General features: G+C 41.2%; 1 protein-coding gene across 8 annotated transcripts in view; it reads left to right on the forward strand.

Moving 5' to 3' along the window:
* Positions 1-20,492: 20,492 nt before the first annotated feature.
* Positions 20,493-23,015, forward strand: part of LOC105684366 (forkhead box protein P1) — a 197,852-nt gene continuing 195,329 nt past the window's right edge. For 3 of the 8 annotated variants that reach the window (XR_007278658.1, XR_007278659.1, XR_007278657.1), the window contains exon 1: positions 20,494-21,668. Coding sequence is in view for 5 of the 8 variants with exons in the window: in XM_020851379.3 (XP_020707038.2) it covers positions 21,639-21,668 (30 nt within the window). In the remaining 3 variants the exon portion in view is untranslated. Of the gene's footprint in view, positions 21,669-23,015 lie in introns of all 8 variants that reach the window. The other 5 variants (XM_020851379.3, XM_020851377.3, XM_020851375.3 and 2 more) reach the window with 5 other exon arrangements.

A 23,015-nucleotide genomic window follows, 5' to 3' on the forward strand; every position in this document is an offset into this window, starting at 1 on the left:
ATCACTGTAAAACTAACGCTGACGTCGTCAAAATTTTCAACCCCCTATATCGGTTGTATTATACGACGTGTACAATTAGGTGCAGAATTTTGAAGGTCAGAAAAGCTCGCAAAGTCACGTAATTCCTATATACGTTTTTACATGTATAGGATACGCGGATTTGTGTAGGTACGTCACGTGTCAAAATTCCTAACCTATTTTACCACTGGTTTCCATCATACGAGAAAAGAAAAGCTCCGAAGATATATTTTTTTCTAAATTCCGTTTTGAAGTTTATTTGCAAATATCTTCGAGAAAAAAATTGAAATAAAAAGTATGATGTCGAAAAAAGAGAGCACAAAAAAATTTGAAATTGACTACGAGCTTTCGAAATTTTCATTCTCCAATACCGAAAATCTTGGGAAACGGCTTTCCTCTTTTTTATGGTCTCAGAATATTCGACGACGTTCTCTTTTTCTGCGTTAGTTTTTTATTCTTGTATTCACGGTTTGATTTTCAACCTCCTGTCAGTTGTAATATGACGTGTGCAATTAGCTGCCAAATTTCGAAGGTCAGAAAAGCTCGCAAAGTCACGTAATCTAAACGTTAAAAAAAGATACAAGGATCGTTGACAAATTTCCTAATCTATTTAACCATCCAGTTTTCACATCGTTCGATAAAAAAGCTCGAAAAACTCGATTTTTTTTTTTCAATTCGGTTTTAAATTCGTAAGCCTCAAATACCTTCTAATTGTCAAATGAAAAAATGATCGAAGGAATGAATGAATTGTCGGAAAAAAGTACAAAAAAATCGTCAAATCGATTACGAGCTTTCGAAATTTTCGTCTTGAGGACGTACGATTCGTCTTCTCGTCAATTTTTCGGTGATAGTTTTTCCTCTCTGTCTTTATGGTTTATATGCGTATTACGTATACATATGTACATGTGGAGCGATATTTCTCGTCTCAGTAAATCGCGAAACGGGTGGCGTAATGGCGGCGACCATTTCTAGGGGTAGTTTCTCCGCATGCGGGCATTCTATATCACGCAATTAGGAGGGCTGGACAAATTCTAAGGGATCTATTTCTACGGCAAAGAAGTATAGTAGGTGCACGGAACGGGATAGAATGGAATAGAATAGAATAGAGGGAGGAAGAGAAGTGGAGGGAGAATGACGGGAAAAGAGGTAAAGGTATATCGCTATCGGACATGACAGAACACGGCGGACCGACACACCCTTACGACGTTTTCCTCCATATTCGCCTTATAACTCCAATCCCCCCCCTCCCTCTTCTCATCCGCGAATCAACCTTCCGAATGTTCGACCAATTTTCATGGGGAATCCCATCGTTTCTACACGGACGAAATTAGATATAGAAAATCGGGGATATAAAAAGAACCTCGAAACACGTCGTGATCCGATCAATTTGTATTCGATTGAAGTTTTTTTTATTGCAAATTACGTTTCATTTTCATCCGGAAGAAAAGTGAAATTCGCCACACCAGGTCAGGCACCGGGTCTGATTCGCGTTGGGGCAGGTCGTTCGGATCGGACGAAAAAATGTTTTTTTTTTATTTTTTTTTTTTTCCGAAATCGCAGAGATCGCGAGGGATGGGACGCGGGGGTGGGGGTGGGGGGGATTCCGTTGAATCGGGATGCACATGGGCACGTAATTATTCATATGATAATCGAGGCGGGTTCGTTATATATACATAAAGGGGGTTTAGGTTGAAACTAGGTACGTTTGAGATTACAGAGATATATCGTCTATTTCCTATTTCAGTCTACTAGGTATGGTCGGTCGAGGTCCTGCAGTCTTAGACAGAAGGTCTGCCCCTGAGCGGAATTGAATTGTGGGTTTGAAGCGTGTTTTGAATTAATAGTTCATAATCAGATGTCACCAAATTATTATTATCTCGATTCCGCTGTATGCGGGTTTTAAACTAGACCCCGCTTATCGCAGCCGCCAAACTAGCTGCTCTCTACTGCACTACCGCTGCTCTTTTTTTTTTCCCCTTCTTTTTCGCCAACGACTCCCGACGAAATCGTCTACGCTCAAAGTCTAATGAAAACGGACGGTCAAAAAAGCGAAAAAAAAAAGAACCAAAGAAAATAACATCAGAGAGACTGTATTTTTAGTTTTCGATTTTTTTGTCCGTTTTTTGTTTTTTCTAATCGTATCGAGCAGTAGGAGTGGCTTGGCCCGATTTGGGCGGTAGTCTTCGCGAAATTATTGCGCGCATGCGATTTTATCTAGCTTAAATTTTGAGCCGGGAATAGAAAAAAAAAGAATTTTTATTCAACGCACGTCCGATTGTCGCGCTTCATCATATCCGAGAAGCGAACCCTAAATGGCTGTTTATCGACCGGTGCGATATAATGAATGGAAAAACGAGGTAGATTCCTGTTTTTTCCACCGGCATGACTCTGTGACGTCATAATGTGACGCCGATTGATCCCGTTCATGAGTAACCTTCGATAAACGCGCTCTGCATTATCGTAATAATGAACATGACCCCTCGATATTTTTACGATAATGTTCATTTTTGGAAAGAGGAGTAGATCGAATAGAGTAATTTTTTGATTTCGTTACACCCGGTAATTGGAAATTACCCAAAGCTCACTTGCCAAATTACTTGCCAAATCTGTTCGAATTCATGGTGACAATTATCTGATGTAAATGTCAGAGATTCGTCATCACGTTACACGACGAATGTCAATCATACGTCAAAAGATGGCGTTTTGTAAAAATTGACACGACAATTTATTCGACCAAATGAATCCAAAAAGTTTCCGCAAATTATCGGTAAAATAAGAGATTTGGCTATTTTCAGATTTTTTTTGAAGCAACGCGGCATCAGAAGCCAAAAAATGACCGTCGATTCTCAAGAATCGTATAACGTCATTCGAATGGGCAAATTTTAAGGTTTTCGGGATCCAACAATAATTGAACTGCAACATTTTTGATCATTTATTCGGAGCAACGATGCGAGTACGTTCGTTTTACCTCAATTCTGAGGTACGGTCCACGTGTTCGCTCAGCAGATTGTAGAGTTAACCTCAAAATGACCTCAAAGGTGAAAGTTAGGGTCAAATACAAGATCACCATCTAATAGCCAGAAAAAAATCCTCGAAATTTTTTCCCAAACATTTCTTCAGAAAATGCGTTTCGTCGTAGTTGTTCAAGGGTTTCCATACTTTTGTGCCACCCTGTGTAATAAATCGCGAGAAACCGAACGATCGTTGAACATAATACAGCGTATGGCGCGTGGAACGAGATATTCCTCATCCGGGTAGTTTCGCGATTATTTTAGCAATCGTTTCCCTTCGACTCGTGCTGAAAGCATGAGGACTGTCTTAGTCCATCAGCTGAGCAAAATGCTCGTAGAAATTTGATGAAAATCGAAAAACGAAAAACAAACGGCGGGGGATGAACGTTATCGATGCCGACGGCAACGTCGATTGAAAATTCATGATCGCGAGGACGATGATTATTATGATTGTTGGCGTATAAATTAACAAATGAAATTTAATCATCTGACAAAACAGAGTTGAAATTGATCAAATAAAACAGTTTAATTTAGTCAACAATTCGTGCCAACATACACAGGCGGTATGTGCGCTACACATACATGGGTTGGGTATGGGGTTGGTTTTGCTATTGAGTAAATTGTAATTGAAGTGTAGATATTATATTAGGACAGTTATGTTCACAAATTAATACCGCACAGTGGCTATTATATATTGTCGAACGGACGAGGATTATTGGGAGTCAATTATTGGCTTGAATTATTTCCTAATATACAAAGCTATTTATCCATGTCGATATACAGGTTATGTACGCTTGTAACATGTGCTTCGTTTTGTGTCCACAAGATCGAATGAAGCCGTTATACTACGGATGCGATCATACTACTATAAACAGCGCGCAACAATCGAGGGATCGCTCGAATTTTGTCGCCAAAAAAAAAAAAAAAACAAAAAAAAAAACAACAATTTTCAAATGATCGTAACTCCGTCGAAAGTGAACGGATTGCGATAAAAAAAAATGGGATTCGAAGCTCGAAGCTTTTATTTCAAAAGCGTCATCCTGAATTTAATTTTTTTTACAGTTTCTTCGAAAGCTCAGCAGCTTAGAAACCATGAATGCTGAAATATTGCCGTCTTTTTTCATCGAGAATTCGCCAACTTTTCATAAATTTTTCCCCGAAAATTTTCAATTGTCGGAATCGCGGATGAATTTGCGACGGGGATTGAATCCGGATATCGATAATCGGGATTCCGGTGTTCCCGTATAACCAGGTGAGGTATGGACCGGAATAGAACTGCTTTGTATGCACGTCGAAGACGTTCGGTTTCTTAGCCGCTATTGGTCCCGCCGCCGTCGAGATCTTAGCGCTCGGTTTGTCGCAAACTGGGATCACAGATGTATCCCAGGTATAGACATGTATATACGTGTGCGAAACGGGATGAGCGCGACGTCGGAGGTATAATAATGTAATCGGTAAGTAATATCGGTGGAGGTTGGTTATAAATAACCCTAGCAGCTGGCAATACCGTGGCCATAGAATTTGGGTTTGGTTTATGCCGTCGGATGGGGTTTGAGGAAAATTGTTAGGGTGAAGGACCTGACCTACTGCAAGTCAAAGAGCGCGGCGGCGGGGGGGGGGGGGGGGGGGTCCCCTGGATATCCCGCAACGCCCGTAACGGCACCTGCAACGAACCTTCTCGGCTTCCAGAATCGAATCAAGACCCTTAATTTAATACGGAGGCGAAGGGAAAGGGCGAAGCGAACGCGACGGGACGATCCACTCCTAAGACCCGCCAGCTATACGGCTGAGAACAGTAGCCAGACAGATAGCCGGGTAGGTGAGACTCTACGTCGTCCTCCTCGTCGTCGTCTTTCGCTATGCAAAAGACCGGGAGGTTAATTCCCGAGGAATTGTTATCGCCGACGGGGAATCCCCCGAGTTAATTCGGTAGCCCCATCCGAGAAACGTATGAGTATCTGAACTATATTACAATAAGGAAAGTGTTGAGTTAATTCAAAAACCAACCGATTATTTGATGTATTTTTTGATGATGATACAAGGTGTCTCGAGATCGGAAGTTTCATCACCTTTTCGACAGTCCTGATCAAGGAGCTTCCGAATGGACGTTTAGAAACTTACCGCCATTATAGGTTAGGGCGATTTTGCGAAGAAGTTTGCCGCCATCTTGAGATTAAGCGACACGCAAACGTATGAATATCTGAACTATACATTACAAAAAAAGTAGTGCACTGATCAAATATCTAACCAATCAATTGATGCGTTTTCTAACGATAATCCAAGGTGTCTCAAAAGCGCAGAATTCATCACCTTTTTATCAGTCCTGAACAGGGAGCTTTCGATTGGACGTTTCGAAACTGTCCACCATTATAGGGCGATTTTGCGAAGAAGTTTGCCGCCATCTTGAGATTAAGCGACACGCAAACGTATGAGTATCTGAACTATATTGCAAAAAAAGTAGTGCACTGATCAAATAATTAACCGATTAATTGATGCGTTTAATTTATTCAAGGCAACACGAGATCGCAAATTCCATCATTAACTGAGGTTTTTCTCCATTGGGCATTGAGAAACTTTCTTCCATTTTAGGTTAGGGCGAGTTCGCAAAGAAGTTCGCTGGAGTCTCGAGTTTGAGGGAGCAAAAACGAATGAACATCCGAACTACATATAAATCACGAAGAAAGTGTTGCTTCGATTGAATAATTGAAGCGTTTTTTTTTGTTTTTTTTTTTTTTTCTATTCAAGTCGTCACGAGATCGCGAATTTCACGAGCGTTCCAGCAGTCCTAATTAAGGAGCTCTCGATTAGGCGTTTAGGAAGGTTTCTCCATTTTAGGTTAGGGCGAGATCGCTGAGAAGTTTGCCGGAGTCTTGAGGTTGAGAGACGCGTTAAGCTGCTAAGACTAACTAACATTAGGTGGAAAGGGAGTTGAGACAGGAGCTGTAGTGTTGATTCACGAATTAACAAGGACCCTAAATTAACCCAGAACAAATCATTTATCTAGCTACAACAGTTTAGTAAACAAGACAGGCTCGTTCCGAACGATTTATCCGCGAACACTCCTCTCCGACGACCATTTAACTGATGAAACTGTTTAACTGCAAACTACGACCGTATAAACGGGAAAATTAACTAAACGACACAGTTAAGAAGCTCACTAAATTTCAACCCATACCGAAAACCATCGTCTCCCGACCCCCGTATATCCGCCTTCTATTCTATTCCAAGCAAAATTTCAAACGAGAAATTTTTGGCTCTGCGAACTGTAAAAAAAAAACTCAAAAAACCTCATCTTCATACAATCCCCCCCCACCCCGGTTTAATCGAAATTTAACGCCAGATTTGTTCGCAGCATTTTTGAAAGGGGATTAAAAATTATTTACTCAGCAAAGATCAATTTTTATTCCAAAAACCGTCCTCGCTAAATTTAATCGCTTCAATTCGCTGTTGAGTCAAATTTCGAAGAAGAGCTATCGAAGCATTTTTGGATAGCGAGCTTTTTTTTTCTTCTCTCCTCTCTTTTCCGCTTTCCGGGCTGTTGAATCCGCGGTGAGGAAAAAAAAAAAGGTTCTACTTTTCTCTCTTTTTTTTCTCTTCTATTTTTATTCCACTTTTCTAACCGGTTACGGAGGGGGAGATTGATACAATTTATTAAGGGGGTTATGAAGCATCGTAAACCCTTTGGCTTTGCCTCCTCGACCTCCTCATCTTCTTCGGTATTCGATTTATAATATAAGTGACATAGCCGGTGGGTAGGGTCGCGAATTTGACGCCCGGAATGTTACTGCGCATGGGGTTTCCATAGGGATCAGAGGAAATCTTTTTCGAAGGAAACCGGGAAGCGTTTGGGCAGAAAATAGCTTTTCACTCTTCAGACTTTCAAACATCGAGACGGGGTGCGCGACCTCCCCTATCATACATCCGTACGGCGTGGAACGGGGCTCAAAAAACAAGAAACGCGGGTGCAGTTTTAACGTTTTCGGAGCGGAAAGAAGAAAAAAATAAATAAAAAAATAAAATAAAGAAAAAACTGCAAAAAACAATCGAAAGAAATTATTTATTTTCCCGTACCCGGCGGGGACGAAATTTCGCCGTAGCCGGCACGGTATTTATATCGTTCCGATCTTTGAGTCGGCGAGTATACGCGCGTTACATGGAGAGCACGAAATGGACAATGGCGAGCTTTTGGCGACCCCTAAGAGAAACATAAATAAGACAAATAGGCCAATCGACAATAGAAAATATCGAATGTAGAGAATACTCCATAAATTGGGGGGCTGCAGGGTCCGGTCGGCCGACCGGGGTAAAAAAAAAAAAAAAACAACAAAAAAGAAAAACAACAAAAAAGGAGAAAAAAAAAGAAAGAAAGAAAGGGAAGGAGGCGGTCGTCCGGGCACCACCGCACCGCCACTATTCATGCTCGCAACTATACCGTAGTATATATATATTATAGTGATCTTTTTACGTACCGACGCGCCGCCGCCCCGCTTCCCTCATTTTTTCGTGTACGCAATTTATATCCATCGAACGCACACGATATCGAATCCGCCGACGCGGACCTCCGTTTCCACGTGTTTCGATTCTCGCAGTTTTTTTTTTTTCGACACGAAAAACCTTCCGTCCGGCCACCGTCCGTGAACGACGACGTTTCGAAATTCAAAATTCGAAAAAAAACGAAAATAAAAAAAAAAAACCGATCGATGGATGGATTTTCTTTCGCGTTTCGGACGAGGAGAAATTTTCTGCGCATTTTTTCGTTCGTTCGAAAGAGTTGCGGGAAAAGTTGCGTTCGCACTTGGCAGGGTTGCGGCTGTTAGTTGTATCGCGCTAGTCGCAATTAATTCCGTACGCGAGTTTCACCAGATTGTTTGGCAACGATTTTCGCGTCGCAAAGTTCGTCCCGATCCAGCGGGGCGTTAAGAAAAATTAAAAAATGATTCTTTGCGGTTTTTTTTTTTTTTTGGTTTCGCTTGTTTTTTTTTTTTTTCCCCCGTCTCTCATCGGCGAAACAACGCGAAACTGTTTATTGCCAACAGCTGCCAGAATTGACTCCGCGCGGAAAATACATCGCCCGCGATAAAATGGAAATTTTGAAAATTATCACGCGGCTCTTCTGGCTCCAACAACCCTTGGACGATAATTAATGTACCCTCGAAATAACGGCCTTCGATTCCCTTCGAGTCGACGAAATTTTTCGCTCTTTGTCCCGGATTTAAATGAAACAAAATCGAAAAACGAGCAGAAAAAAAAAAAAACAAATACAGAAGAAACAAGAACGAGGAAAGAACGAAGAATCGGTTATTATATAAATGCTAGGACGATGAAATATTTTCCTATGTAATGGAAACGTGCGTAGAGCTTTGGCGTGAAATTTTCCATGTACCGTATATAATACACACCTACCTATACATATACACGCAATTCCATACGGACGTGAAAAAACCATTTTGGCAAAGTTGGACGGCGTATATAAGTGCTTAGGCACAACCTTAAACCGTTTAAGGGTGCAATAAAACAATTCCACCCCCTTCTTCCGCTGTTGCACGTCTCCGCTTCGTCTCCTCTCCCTTCTTTTTTTTCTCTCTCTCTCTCTCTCTCTCTCCCATTCCGCCCCCCACGCATCCCTCAGGAAACGGAACAACTAACGATCACACGGGACGGAGCTAAAGTATAGGGAAGAAGGCGAAAAGGATCGAGTGCCGCCGGAGAGGGATCAAACCTTAGGAGCCCATAGACGGGGTGAAAGTTAAGCTCGCAAAGCTCGCAAAGAGTGGGGGGAGTGAGGGGGGGGGGGAGGGAAACGTATAGAGAAATTTTACGGGGTGAGAGAATTCGAGGCAACGACAACCCGCCTCCGTATCGCCGTAACAAATTCGTTCGCGCGTACACCCCCCCTGCCCCCTAACCACCTGACCGTACGTTGTATATAATATTACCCGAAACATAAGCGAAGAACTACCCCATAAATCGTAGGCGAATTATCGAGCCTTCGATTTCGGCTTCTTGATCGTGCGGCACGTTAATCGTTTTCACCCCCGAGATCGTCGTTTACGTGCGGAAACAGCCGAAACCTTTCCTCGCCTAAATTCGTATATTCTTTCGAGAAAGCGGGGAACAAAAAAACAAAAGAGCCTTTTCCCTAGGCGCTCTTCTGCGTTCTTCGAGTCCGACCAACGTCGTCGTCGTCGCGTTATTTATACGGGGTTGTGCTTCGCCCGGCTAACGGGATTTAATTGGGGAGTGTTAAGATTTGCGGGGTTTCTCTTCGGTACCGCGTTTACGGCAACACACCCCCCCCCTCCCCCTCCCCCCCCCCCCCCCCGGAGCAGGGGGCGCGACGTTGGCGGAAAAATTTTTCCGCCACTAAATCTAACCGAGGACTCTTCGTCGAAACGGCCGCGGATATCTAGCTATTTAATCTATATTTAAGTAATTGTCCTTGTTATATACACGGGACGGGAGTGAGAAAGGAATTAGTAGACGGTCGGCGAGCAATGTCTCTGACTAACTACTAAAAGCTGCACGTTGCTCCCGTTGACTGGAGGTGGCTGGGGGGTTTCGGGGGGTAGGGGGTAGGGGGTAGGGGGACATGTAGCGGGGGAGGGGGGGGGGGGGTTACATTACGAGATAGTCGTCCGCTTAGCACTAATGATAATTAGAATGTTGAGGGTGAGAAGCGACGTGGAGAAACTAGCGAGGAATTTAAATTGCAAATTTCATCACTCGATGCACTTTGTTTGTCGCGATCTTGGTTATTTATTGTTTTTTTTTTTATATTTTTCTGCAAATTTTTTTTTTCTTCGAACAAGTTTTCCAATTTCCGAGCTTTTCCCGAGCTTTTTCCGATCGTCCCGCTCACCCGAGACGACGACGACGACGTTACTCGGATGTTTTTTTGCGACGATGTTTTTCACTTTTGGCGAAACGCGACCCGCCGATCCTTACACGTCTCTTTTAATTCCTTTCTCTCTCTCTCTCTCTCATTCTCCGCCTCTGTCCGTCTCACTTTCTGATTCTTATCTCGATTACACGAGTATACATTTATGTATACATACATAACTGTATAGGTATATAATATATACGTATATATATACATAACTAGGACAAAACCGTCCGAGTTGTAATTCCAACATCGTTTTATTTTGCCCCAGGCTAAAGTAATTAACAAACTTTAACCAAAGTTTACCGTAGGTATCAGTTGAACGATAAATTAAGACAAGCGGTTTGTATCGTTAAAAGAATAAACTTATTAACTTGCTTCCCCCCCCTCCAGCCTTCCCCCCCCCCCCCCCCCCCCCCAGCACCGTTCACCCTCCACTTCAACCAATTTCCGAAAATTTGTTGCAAAGATATCGATCAAAGTGTGTATCACAAATCGACTTGTACATGCGGGGTTAAAAGCTCGACAAAAATTTTACTTCAATTTGTCTTGTTTTTTGTTTTTTTCTTGTTTCTTCCTCAAGGGTGGAGGTTGGAAATTAACGAAAACAAGAGACGTGCTGTTGTTGCCGAGCACTTTTTATCGGCGTTTCGTTTTAACGAGTGATAAATTTTCAAAGGGTGAAAAAAAAAGCAAAAAAACAAACAAACAAACAAGAAAGCAAGGAAGAAGGAAGAAAAAATTTAAAGCTCTCGTGGAGATTTTTGTCGTCATTCAGTGCAGGTGGTTGGTCGGTGGGTCGGTTGGTTGGTTGGTTGGTTGGTTTTCGGATGGGACAGGCGCATAGCCGAGGGAAATGCTAAACAGTCTTGTTTTCTCGTAAATCAGTTTGGCGTCACCCTCTTTGTGTGTAAGGGTGAGGGTTGGTGTAGACTACAGGGAAGACCCTAATGACTTCGGTATCTCGTCCGGAGAAGAGAAAGGGAGAGGAGAAGTCGGTGGGAAAAAAACGACGACGAGAGGAAGAAGAGAAAAAAAGGTAAAGAAATTTACAGAAATTACGAGTGAGAAAAAGAAGGAAGGAAGGGCGGGGGGATTTTTTTTTGGAGAAGGGGGGTTGTCGCGGAGAGAGCAATGTATAAAACATTAAGAATAAGATGGTAAGAATTATCGCGGCACAACAAAAGCCGTCGATTTAATTTCACCCCAGGGTTTCTCCAAAAAGTAAGTCCTCTGCCCTCTCCCTTCTCGCGTCTACCTAAAGCTATAACCGCGTTGAGGTCCTGAATTTATACGGAACAATAAAAAAGAAAGAAAGATGAAGAAAAAAAAAAGAAGAAGTGAAAAGAAAAGAAAGCAGGAAGAGGGAAAAAAAGAAGAAAAAATTAGTCTAAAAACGGCGGGACAAATGGCTAACGGAAGTGGTCAAAAGCCCCAATTATATCGTAAGAACCAACGGGACGAGGGTTTCCGTAATACCGACCGCGTGTACGGGGCATTTAACGACAAAACACCCTATCAACAATTTGTACGTTCTTTTTTTTTTTCATCTTTTCTCTCCTCTGTCTTTTCGGGAATCAGCTTTTTTTCACATGTTGTCCCTATTTTGGAAACTCTTCGATAAAATACAAAATGCACGAAAACTTTTTCCCTCTTTTTCTTCAAGGCCATAAATTTGGAGGAGAAAAAAAAAAAAAATTGTGATGACCAAAACCTGAACAGTGTATTCTTGAACAGCGGAGCGAAAACGCGAGGTTCCGCACCGCTCGGGAGTAGCGAAAACGGGCGTTTTCGCGCCGTTGGTAAAGAAGTTTCCTTTTTTTTTTTTACGAACTTCGAAATCAGTTGAAATTAATTATAAGTAAATTAGTACAGGGTGTGTGTGCTTCGGTTTGCGTCATTCGTTTAAATGGCTAAATAGATTGTTTGTTAATTCCCGTTACCTGTTCGGCAGCCTGTTGACATCGCACGGCTTCGCATAGAGTTTTTTTTTTTTTTCCTTTTTTTTTTTTTTTTTTTCCTTTCCTTCGTGATATTCAATACGTACGACACAATGCGGCAACCTATTGGAACCAGATAAGCCGCTACACTCGACTAGATAGAATTACAAGATGTAATTCTTTAAAGTCCATTTCGGTACACCTGTTCGTTATAGTTAACAAATTTATAGACTGACCTGCTGACCTTTATTTCACGGGTATATACACATATGATGTTTTGTAGGGCTTCTAAATGCTCGATATGTGTACGTATTTCATATTACATGAAACACGCTCAACTACAATTAACGACCTAATCTAAGAAAGAAGAAAATAATAAACTAATCGAATAAAAAAACAGCCCACTTGCGTCACGAAGAACTCGAACGAACGAAAGAACGGGGCTGAAACAAAAAAGCGCATTCGTTTTCGAAATTTCTTTCTCAAATATATTCAGGATGAAACGAAAACGACGTTCGAAAAACCACGACTGTAAAGATGAAGAGAGAGAGAAAAAAAAAAAAAAAAAACTGTAACAATTCATTGATATTTTATCGACTTTTTTCTCCTGTGTTTTTTTTTTTTTTTTTTCTTTTTTGTTCTTTCGCATCGATATGATCACGATGTAAAAAATCATATGTATTTTTCGGGACGGGAGACAGACCATTCAGTTCGTGAAGTGGAGATTTTGAAATACCTACAGAAAAATAGAATGTAATTATATTATTCCATTGAAAATCTTCACATAAGTATATATGTGCGTAGATATACATATGTATATATATATATATAAATATATTACACATATATAGATAATATTTCACGAGAGACTGACCGGCACCCCGTACGGGAGTGGGTGGTGGTGGTGGTGGTGCAGCTAGCTGGGCTATCGTGAAATATCTCTAATTATAAAAGTCTTCAAACAATGGAAATGGGTATGGAAACTCGACTGCTCTCTCCAAAAGGATCGGCCAGTTAAACAAAGCCATCCTCATGTCCATACAGTGTAGAGACGCGGGGTGAAAAGTTATTATTTTTTTTTATCATCTTCTTTTTTTTTAATATATTTTCTATATTATTTTCATTCTTTTTCTTTGTTTCTACACGGCATGAAAAAAAAGATCCGTCTCGACGGGAACGGACGATTTTTTTTTCTTCTATTTCGTCTGATTTTTTATTCACCTTTTTCCGATTTTTCTTTCTTCCTTTTTCATCGATTTGGTTCCGGGTGAAAATTTTTCGGGACGAATATTTCTTTCGATTTTTTCATTTTCCGTTTTCGAGCAGCCTTAAAAATATCAGAGATTCAGAACCAATGACACTGCATGTTTTCGCTCGGATTTTGAGAGCGTTGAATCCGGAAGCGATAAAAATTTGAATGACGATGTCGGCATGGGCGATATAAGTTCCCACGGAAAAAAGCGAGGGAATTTTTTACTTCAACATCCCCTAAGAACAGCGATGACGATCTTGAAATAAAAATAAAAATTCTGTTTTGGTTTTTCAGTTCCCCTTGTATACGGTTATCGTTGTTGTTATTGTTATTGTTATTTTATGGGGTATGCGCGGATAAAGGAAAATACGTTATATTCGCATAAGTTGAAACTGGGGGGATCGGGTTTCCTTCCTTTTTTTGTTTTATCAATCACGTCACGACGAATTCAAACTTTTTCAAAACCATCCTGATTTTGTTGTCGAAAAAAATACGTCAATCGGATCGCGAGTCTTGATGAAAAAAACGTTCGCCCTCTCGGGCGAGGAGCCTCCGGACCTCGAGGCGCGAATTTTCTTGAAAAGTGAGGAAAAAAAGTAAGAATTTCAGGGATGACTTTGCATTCCTTTCCCCATTAGGTCCGAGTTTTCCATTCTCCATTACGGGGCAGTCCATCGTTGGATATCGTACACTACATTTCGCACCGCACTTGTTATTTAGATGCACGTATAAGCACCTCGTCTCCGCCAGACTCTCCGTTTTACACACACATACCGGGTGTCCCGAATTTTTATGCCTGGCAATGTTTTTTTCATACGTTTTCAGCCGGACAAAAACTGTCCGAAAAAATCGAGAGATCGTCGGGCACCGTCGAAAGTAATAAAAAAAGTTTTTCCGGTTCGCAACGCTCCCTAGGAATTTCGGAATCCATTTTTCGTCGAAGCTTGCACCGAAGAATCGTTTGTCCGAAGACATGAGACGAAGGTGTTTGCGAAGCCGAGGGAGACGTCTTGTAATTTCGATGCAGAACTTGAAGTCGTACACGATTTTGAGGAAAAACGAAACGTCGTCTGCTCCGGATCGGCGCCATCTTTGATTCACCTTGAGAAACCGGCTAACCTAACCTGTAAATTTGACGCACGAATCAGCCGATTTCTGGAATGGAGACGTTCTTCGGAATGCAGTCGACAGAGCTGTTTCTCAGAATCTCGAAATCGAAACCTCGGAGGGCCGATTATCGCTTGGGTTTCGGGTCGACCGATCTCCGGGCGTAGCGAATCGGGGGTGGCGGGCCGCAAATTCCGCGACACCCCGTACGTAAATACATAATATATCTGGCTATATACGTAAACTGGGATAAAGGGTAGATATTAAGCGGTACGGAAAGCCGAAAAGTCGCCACAAATCCGCGAAGCCGACTGCAGAGACAGTCGGAGCGAGTTATACGTCTCTACATAGGTTATGTACACGTATGCGAATAACACACCTGTACACGTGTTTGTGTACGTGTGACTTTATATAACGACCATTTATAAATGATGTACATACATATATGTGTACATAAACCGTGGTATAGGTATACGGAGTGGCGTTCTCGCGAACGGTTCGGTTGCAGGGTGAGGGTTTGGTAAACAAACAGTGAAAATAATATAATTTACAGAGGATTAGAAGCTCGGTTGCGGCGGTCGCATGGTTCTGGTGTTGCCGGTACCGGCGCTGCTGCCGCCGCTGCCGCCGCCGCCGCCGGTGTTGCTACTGCTTTCGGTGCACACTGAATTGTTTCTGGTTATAATTGATATCCTGGCAAAGCTCTATAATCCACCCCTTTCCCTCTCCCCCCCCCCCTACCTCTTTTCCCCCGCCCGCGTGGGGTATCTTCCCTCTTTCTCTTTCTTCAGCTGTACGCGGGCCACCGTGGCGGGAGCAAAAGTCGCCAGAAATTTAGCATCATCCTCACCGAGCAATTTACAATTCTCATATTTAATCATAACGCCTTTATTTATGCACGGTTGTACGAGTATATAATATAATGTACATCGGAAACGAAAACAACTTGTGACTTTCTTCTTCGTCTTCTCCTTTTTTTTTTATCGTCTTTCCGTCTTAGCGATGTTATTAATTGTTGTTTGAAGGTTAGAATTAAAGTCCAGAAAACAAAGAAAGAAAAAAACAAAAAAAAAAAACTATTTGTTTCGTGTACTTCGCATTCGATGCTACGTAATTGCTCGCTATGTTTTCACGTGTAAAAAATATACATATGTACTCGCGATACATTGTACACAATGTCGTTTCGATGTTTGTTAATGGTAATTAAGTTATCGATTTTACTCTTCAGAGGCGCCTGCAACAGCGCCAGTTATAGTAACAACGGCGACGTAGCTCCTCTTCGCAACAATTGTTCAAAACCTCAAACCATAACCTCTTTCGGTTCACACGAGTCGCCATTTTTTTTTTTTTTTGTTTTCCGTTTTCTTCATTCTATTCAATACATATATGCGTATTTACAACCTCTCGTCTCGATCTCATTCTCGAACTTTCAATTTTCCGAAAAAAAAAAAATAAAACAAACTCTCACCAAAAACAAATGAAAGATTTTTTCAAAATATCATTACACGTCATGTCTGCTTGCGGTCGTGAGTTGGATTTCCATTTTTTATGATCGTTTGATTGAATTCAATTAAATTTGATCACCGATTTAGCGAAGTATAATTTGCAAACGGGACTGAAAGTAAAAATTGAAAAAATGCAAAAAATGCAAAAGAAAAAAGAAAAAAAAAAAAAGGAAAGACGTTCGGGGGTGATAATTTTTGCATGGAGTTTAACGTTGGCTCGCGCTGTACACGCGGAATCGCGCGGGCAGCTGCGGAGTGGCTGTATAGATATTTACTTTTGGCGTTGAACAACTAGTCTTCGCCATGCATGGTTCGCTTCGATAGCAAACAGTGGCTATATCGATCAGTATGACTCTGGTAAACAACTATTGTAGGAAAGAGAGAGAGAGAGAGAGAGAGAGAGAGAGAGAGAGAGAGAGAGAGAGAGAGAGAGAGAGAGAGAGAGAGAGAGAGAGAGAGAGTAGTATGGAGAGAGAGCGAGAAGGAGATAAAGAGAGGGTGAGAAAGTAGCAGAAAGGGGAGAGAAATGTATACAACATACACAGAGTATAGAATGCTGCGCCGCCAACCCCTTTTTCCACCATACCCTCAACCCCCACCCTCATTTTATCCCTCCCCCCCTACGCGCTTAACACATCCACGATGTATTCCCTGCTTACGTGCATGTCTCATGTATATTACTTATATAACTACTAAAATATACTATAAATATAGAAAACTTTTACACCCCTCGCAGGGCTGCAGCGCTTGAACCCCTGCGGAAAAAATTATCATAACGAAACAAAAGAAAAACAAAAAAAATAAAAAAAAAAACAAGTCGAGGAATTTTCGAGTCTTCAACACTGTGCAGCTTCCGTTTCGACACACCGTGTCCGATGCGAGGGAATCGATTGTTATGTATATAAATTGATGTTTGAAAAAAACTTCAAAATTTTGCCGGGACTCGAATACCTATCATTTTTATACAAATTCGAAAACACTATAAACGGAAAAAATGAAAAGTATTATTGATATTCGCATGATATTTCTAGGTTGGAGTTACAAACGTAACCGTGCATCACATGGGGCAGGGGGAGGGATATTTAACATGTGTAGCAGGTTGTGTGTATTTGGGAAAGGATTTCCCGATGCGTGAATCGGAGAGGTTTGCCTACCTTATTTTCGAGAGATAGGTGAATGTATAATACATAACCCATACGGGGTGGTACCGACGATGCCATCGGCGGCCCTGCTCTCGGTGCTAATCATCTTGGCGTTGGGTTTTCCCCTTACAGGGTACCCACCACCCTAACGCCACGCTTAACCAAACAACCCTGATAAATTATGCAAAAATCAACAACACAACAAAATACACACACAAACAACAGGAAGGGGGGGGGGGGGGGGGGGGGGGGGGGGTGGCGCGGGATCTGCGGAACGGAAGAAAAAAAATGGAAATGGCCGCGACAAACGTCCTGAAAAATTCTTTTCTTTTTTTTGATTTCTATTTTCGGATCATTTGAAAATTCTCTCTATAGTTCATTCCGATCTTTCGAAAGGGACGTAACAATGAGTACAACCTAACTGATCTGACTCTACGTCGAAATAGATGGGAACACCCAACGTAGCAACATGTAGTATCAACTTTTGACACAGTGAATTGTTGTTAGCCAAGCAAAAACGACAATAACAACGATAACAATGACAATAATGATAATCAAAGCCATAATAATGATAATAGTCGTAAGACACGATGGACTCGAGCTATGCAATACACAGAGTGGTCGGAATAACCAACGTACTCAGATTGCAGACTCAGATGTCAAAAGGAATTGGACGTTTCAGATGTTCAAATATGATCGAGTCGGGTTGGTTCGAATCTATTTTCAACGGAGGAAAAACTCTCGTGGCGTAGGTTAGGATGTTCTGGGTCTGAATTGCAACCAACCTCTTCGACAAGCCTGTCTTTTGCGGAGGATACGGATGATGGCTCTCCGTCGTTTTACAACTTCCGTCGGAGCGATAATAGCTTTCCATCGAAGTTGTAATTCCATAGTGTCACAATTTAACCTCATAATTTTGAAAAGTTTCGGTTGAAATATCAATACTTGATTCCGTTCATCAATTTGATTTCATTGTTGCAACGAAGCTAATTATCAGAGTTTGGTTTTCAGCCACATCATCCCGAAGTTGTCGCGACATAACCTCATCGTATCCGAATACCTCGACCACAGAATAAGGACTATAAGTAGAACCGGAAGCAACAAAAACGGCAGCTCCTTAGATATTTCTGTCGCCAATTTTTATGGCCTCGAACGGTGGCCGCCATGTTTCGGACAAGTATTTTTCTAGCGCGTTCTTCAAAACACCAATTAATGAACGGCCATTTTGTACTAATCCACATTGGCGGCCATCTTGTACTAATCTACATTGGCGGCCATCTTGAACTAATCCACATTGGCGGCCATTTTGTACTAATCTACATTGGCGGCCATCTTGTACTAATCTACATTGGCGGCCATCTTGTACTAATCTACATGGTCAAAACATGGCCGCCGTTCGCTCAAGGCCACGAAAACTGGCAACAGCAAAATAGCTTGTATTATCCGGAGCCAAATTCTGAAAAATGCTACCGCAAAAATCCGAGTGTTTCTTAAACTCGCGCTTGCGCATAAAAATCGGGTGCGCAGTTTGACGTCGACCTCTCGGTATATGGCGTAAAATGTTGTACTTATGTTACAGTCGACCATAACTGAAAATCTTCATTTCGTTTTCGATTCTTTTACGCTTGGCTGATAGGTGTGCATTCACGTACAGGATGAGAAACCGATGCGAAAAATTTTATAGATATTCCCGAGTTCGTATGAGTACATTCTTTTTTTTTTTAATCGTTGCTTCACGAACGACGAATCAATCCTACGCGGGTATAAATTTACATCGGAATTTTCTATTCGATAAGTATAAGTATACAGCAGATATATAGGCGGCAGGTACGTATACATACACGTTTACACCCAGATATTAAAGTTGTTGGTGGTAAAACTTTGCGAAAGAATAAAATTGATAGGCTTGCAGTAGTTTCAACAATGGGTTGCAGCTGCAGGTTCGTGACTTCGCGTGTTTCAAATGAATCGAGTAATAAGTTTATGTATATCATGAACGTACGATACATTCGCATACGTTACACATAGCCTGGCTATATATACATACCGCTGCAAAAGTTTCAGGTCAGTAACGTGACGTGTGCGTTCGGTACCCCGATATCCGCGGGTTCCACAGAGGAGCAAAAATCGACGATCGTTCGAAAAAAAGGGAACGAACAAACGAAAAAAAATTCGTATGTCGAACGGTGGAGAAAGTTTTTTCTCATTCTTTCTTCAACGTTTCGCGACTGTAGAAACACCGGGGTGCCACCCGACCGACGGGATGATGATTCGCGGATTCGTGGCTACGCCACTGTACGAAAGTGCAGTAGTAGGTACGGCTGGCAAAGTTTTTCAGGTTAAATAATCGATAATAAATCGAGTAAAGTATAATAACCAAAGTTAGTCGATAACGTAAATAGAATTGCTGGATAGATATCGAGTTAATCGCAGGCGGCCTTACGCTGATTACACGTGGCTGGTGTATGTCCTGAATATTGATAGGCGAATATTATTCGATAATATGACTGCCGAGGAATAATGTTCCCACCGACCAAGGGTGGGATGCCTCGTACACACGTAGGTACCATACGTCGGCTTTAGTTTTAACAGTGGGACAAATCGATAATATGAATAACCACATCAGAATCTAGAACCCTCATTTCCAACCTTTGCCTCCCCTCCTTCCATGGGCCCATCACCGACGACTGTCAGAATTGAACCTGCCTACCATTGCCTTACACGTGTGTCTCGATCCTTACGAAAAATTTCTTTCGTCTAGAAAAAAAAAAGATCCAATCGATCCGATGAGAATCTAATCCATCTTACAATCAGGGCATAAGAAAAAACAAAATCTTTTTGATCGTCAATTTTTGAATTGCAATCGAAAGTCGACCTGCGCTTCGTCAAAGTCGTCGGAAAATTGAGTAAATTTTCGACGACTGTTGACAGAAATTTTTCCACCTGGAATTGAGACGAATAAAAAAAAAAAAAAACGAATCAAAAGACTTTCTTTCTCAATGTTTGTTGCAATGCGTTTCTCGTTTGTTTCTTTCCTTTCGCGACGTAAACGAATGTTTCAATTAGTTTGGAATTGGCTTGGAATTATCGGCGAGAAATTTCTGACGTTTAAGTTTCCATCTAGTTCGGTACGTCGGAAGATAGTAGTCGGTGCAGTCGTGGTGGTAGTTTGGTCTAGTGTACAAGCGTTGTCCGTGGTGTTAATCGCGTGTTCAGTGCGCCGACGCAAAATACCGCATGAAAGTCGCGCGTCGCGTCCCGAGTATAGCGAACGCCGTCAGGATTTTAACCGTTGGGTGGTGGTGCGTCGCGGCGCAGAGAGTCGCCACACGGCAGTCGACAGGCGCGCGAAACTCAGCCCGCGACTACCCCGACGCCTCCGCAAAATTCTATAAACAAAAAAAAACAAAAAAACAAAATCACCGAAAAGCAAAAAAAAAACTATTAAAACGACAAAAAAAAAAAAAAAAACTATCACTCTTCTAAAGAACGATACGAAGAAGCGAAAAAACCAAAAACAATTTACAACAAAAAACCGACGAAACAAATTATATCGCATATATATATGTACTATATATATCTGTATACTCGAAGAGTAACGCATACGTATTATATATAACAGAAAAAAAAAAAAAAATTTCGCAACGTTATATCTATATGTATATCAATAATATATACATATGAATATATATATAAATTATCGTCATCGTCGTCATCGTCATCATCGTCGTCATAATAATCATCATCATCAACGATATGTCGTTTTTATTCTGATTAAACATTTGCGCACACGATTTTCAACGAATGTAATTGATTAATTGTCATTTCGATAAAAAACGACGAAAACCAACAAAAAAAATTCTCTCAAATAAAAAGAAACGCAACATATGATTTCTTTTTCTTATTTTCGCTCGTCGTTTCAACGAACATCGACTTGAGGAAAAGAATTTTCATTTTTTTTCTCCAAATAATAATCATAACACTAACACCGATAACGAAGATAATAATCACGGTAATAATAATGATAATAATAACAAGAACAGCAACGAAAATGGTTTAAATGAAACGTATAAACGATAACCGCGGATGAAGAAGTAATCGAAAAGAAGAGGAGAGACTTGCCTAAGAAGTAAAGCAAATATAAGACAAAGACGGAAGAGAATAAAAAAGGAAGAATTTGAATAAAAAAAGAAAAGGAGGAAAAGTAAAAAGTCGAAAGATTAATTGATCCGCTGCTGGTGCTGCTGCTGCTGCTGCGCCACGTGGGAGAAGAAGAATTTTCACAATTGATGCTGCGGCGAAGATATAGAAAATAATTATTGGTGGTCCATGTTCTTTTGCAAAATAGACAATTCAATTTTCTCACAATTTTAAAATAGTTCGAAGTTTCGTCTCGAGTTTTATCTTCCGTTTTGCTTCGTTCTCGTTTTTGTTCTTTCGGTCTTTCCCATTCATTTTTGTTTTCTGCGCTCCATACGAAACGTGCAACTCATGTCGAAAAAATGAAATACGTTACGGACATTGAATTAACATAGAAAACAAGAAGAATTCGAAATTGACAAATAATTGTATGGAAACGGAAAAACGAAAGAAGACGATTTTTTGAAGAAGAAAAAGTTCGAACGGTAGAGAAAAATAAAACACATTACGAAGATATAAGAAAAAAAATCTACGAAGGACCTTGTGGAAGATAAGGGTAATCAAAATTAAAACACGGGAAGAAGAGGAGCGAAAGGATCTGCAGGACCTGCGACGAGGGCGACCCTGAATTTTCCCGCAGGATATGCTGGAGCCACGCTGGAGACCTGTGCAGGTAGAGAGAAAATCTACTACTCGCCTAAATGCCTGAAACCAAAAAAAAAAAAAAAAATATCAAAATCAAAATATGCCTGCAACCTACTCTGCCAACCTGCAACTCACTGCAAAAAAAAAAATAATCGATTCACATATTTATATATGTATACATATATACATGCGAGTGTATATATACATATGTATACGTATATAATTATCATTTACCCGCCGCAACCTGCAACCTGCAACCTGCAACCTGCACCTGCACTGATTATTATATATTTATACGATGCTGCACCGTCATTATCATTATATGTAACGATTTCTTGTTTTTTTATTTTTGTTCCAATTTTTTCTACTTATACCTATGTAATTAACATGTATATAAATACATACGATACATATAATTTATACATGCTATGTACAATGTAAATAATATAATATCGCTTATTTATGTACACTCGTATATTATTATATGTTACATGTAGAAAAATCGTGCCGCTTATTTCACTAAATTTCGTCACACATCGTCCTCCTTTTTCAATTTTCTGATTTTCTTTTCTCTTCCTCCTTTTTTTTTTTGCTCCTCATGATTTATTTTTGCATAGTATTTCCCTCATCTGCATTTCGCCTATCGTATACACGAATGTAACGTATGAAGTAATTTCATGAGTGTGATTAATTTTTACAGAAATGATTTCTTCTTTATCGCACTTGAAAATTTCATGTACTTGGAAAATTTTTCACCCGTTGTATTACATACTAATATGAAACAATGGATCGATCGAAAACTAGCGGGGGCAAGGGGCTGGGAGGGGGGGGGGGGGGGAGGAAAATTGATAATTTTATTTTTCCAATTCCCAAAGAAAAAATTGACAAAACAAAAGACCAAAAGAGGAAATATTCTCTATCGCGACGAGTCGACTCAAAAGTGAAATACCTTCGCTGGAAGGTAAAGTAAGGTTGGGGGTGGGGGTGGGGCGAGGGGGTGGTAAGGACAGCCGATGGTGTATACCGCGACATATGTATTTGAAAAATGTTAAAACTATACGGCGAAGGTGTGTAGGTTGTTGGAATTTTTCTCGCGATATACATCGGCTAGGTATAGATGAAAAGTAGGATGTGTAGGTGGAAATAGTGGGCGGAAGGCGAGACCGTAGAAAACCGGAAGTATGGTTGGAGGACGTCGAAGGCTTGAGCAAAAGAAGGGGCGGATCCCTCTACTCTCTCTCTTGGGGGCGTCAAAGATGCTGGGGGCGGTGGAGAGATTTCCCCCCCCCCCCCCCCCCCCCCCCCCCGCACACCCCTTTTCTCGCGCTTTTTCTCTCCCCGCCACTCTTTCCATACCCACCCCCGACCGCGAGTC

Source organism: Athalia rosae, chromosome 5, assembly GCF_917208135.1.
Source record: "Athalia rosae chromosome 5, iyAthRosa1.1, whole genome shotgun sequence".
Lineage (NCBI taxonomy): Eukaryota > Metazoa > Arthropoda > Insecta > Hymenoptera > Athaliidae > Athalia > Athalia rosae.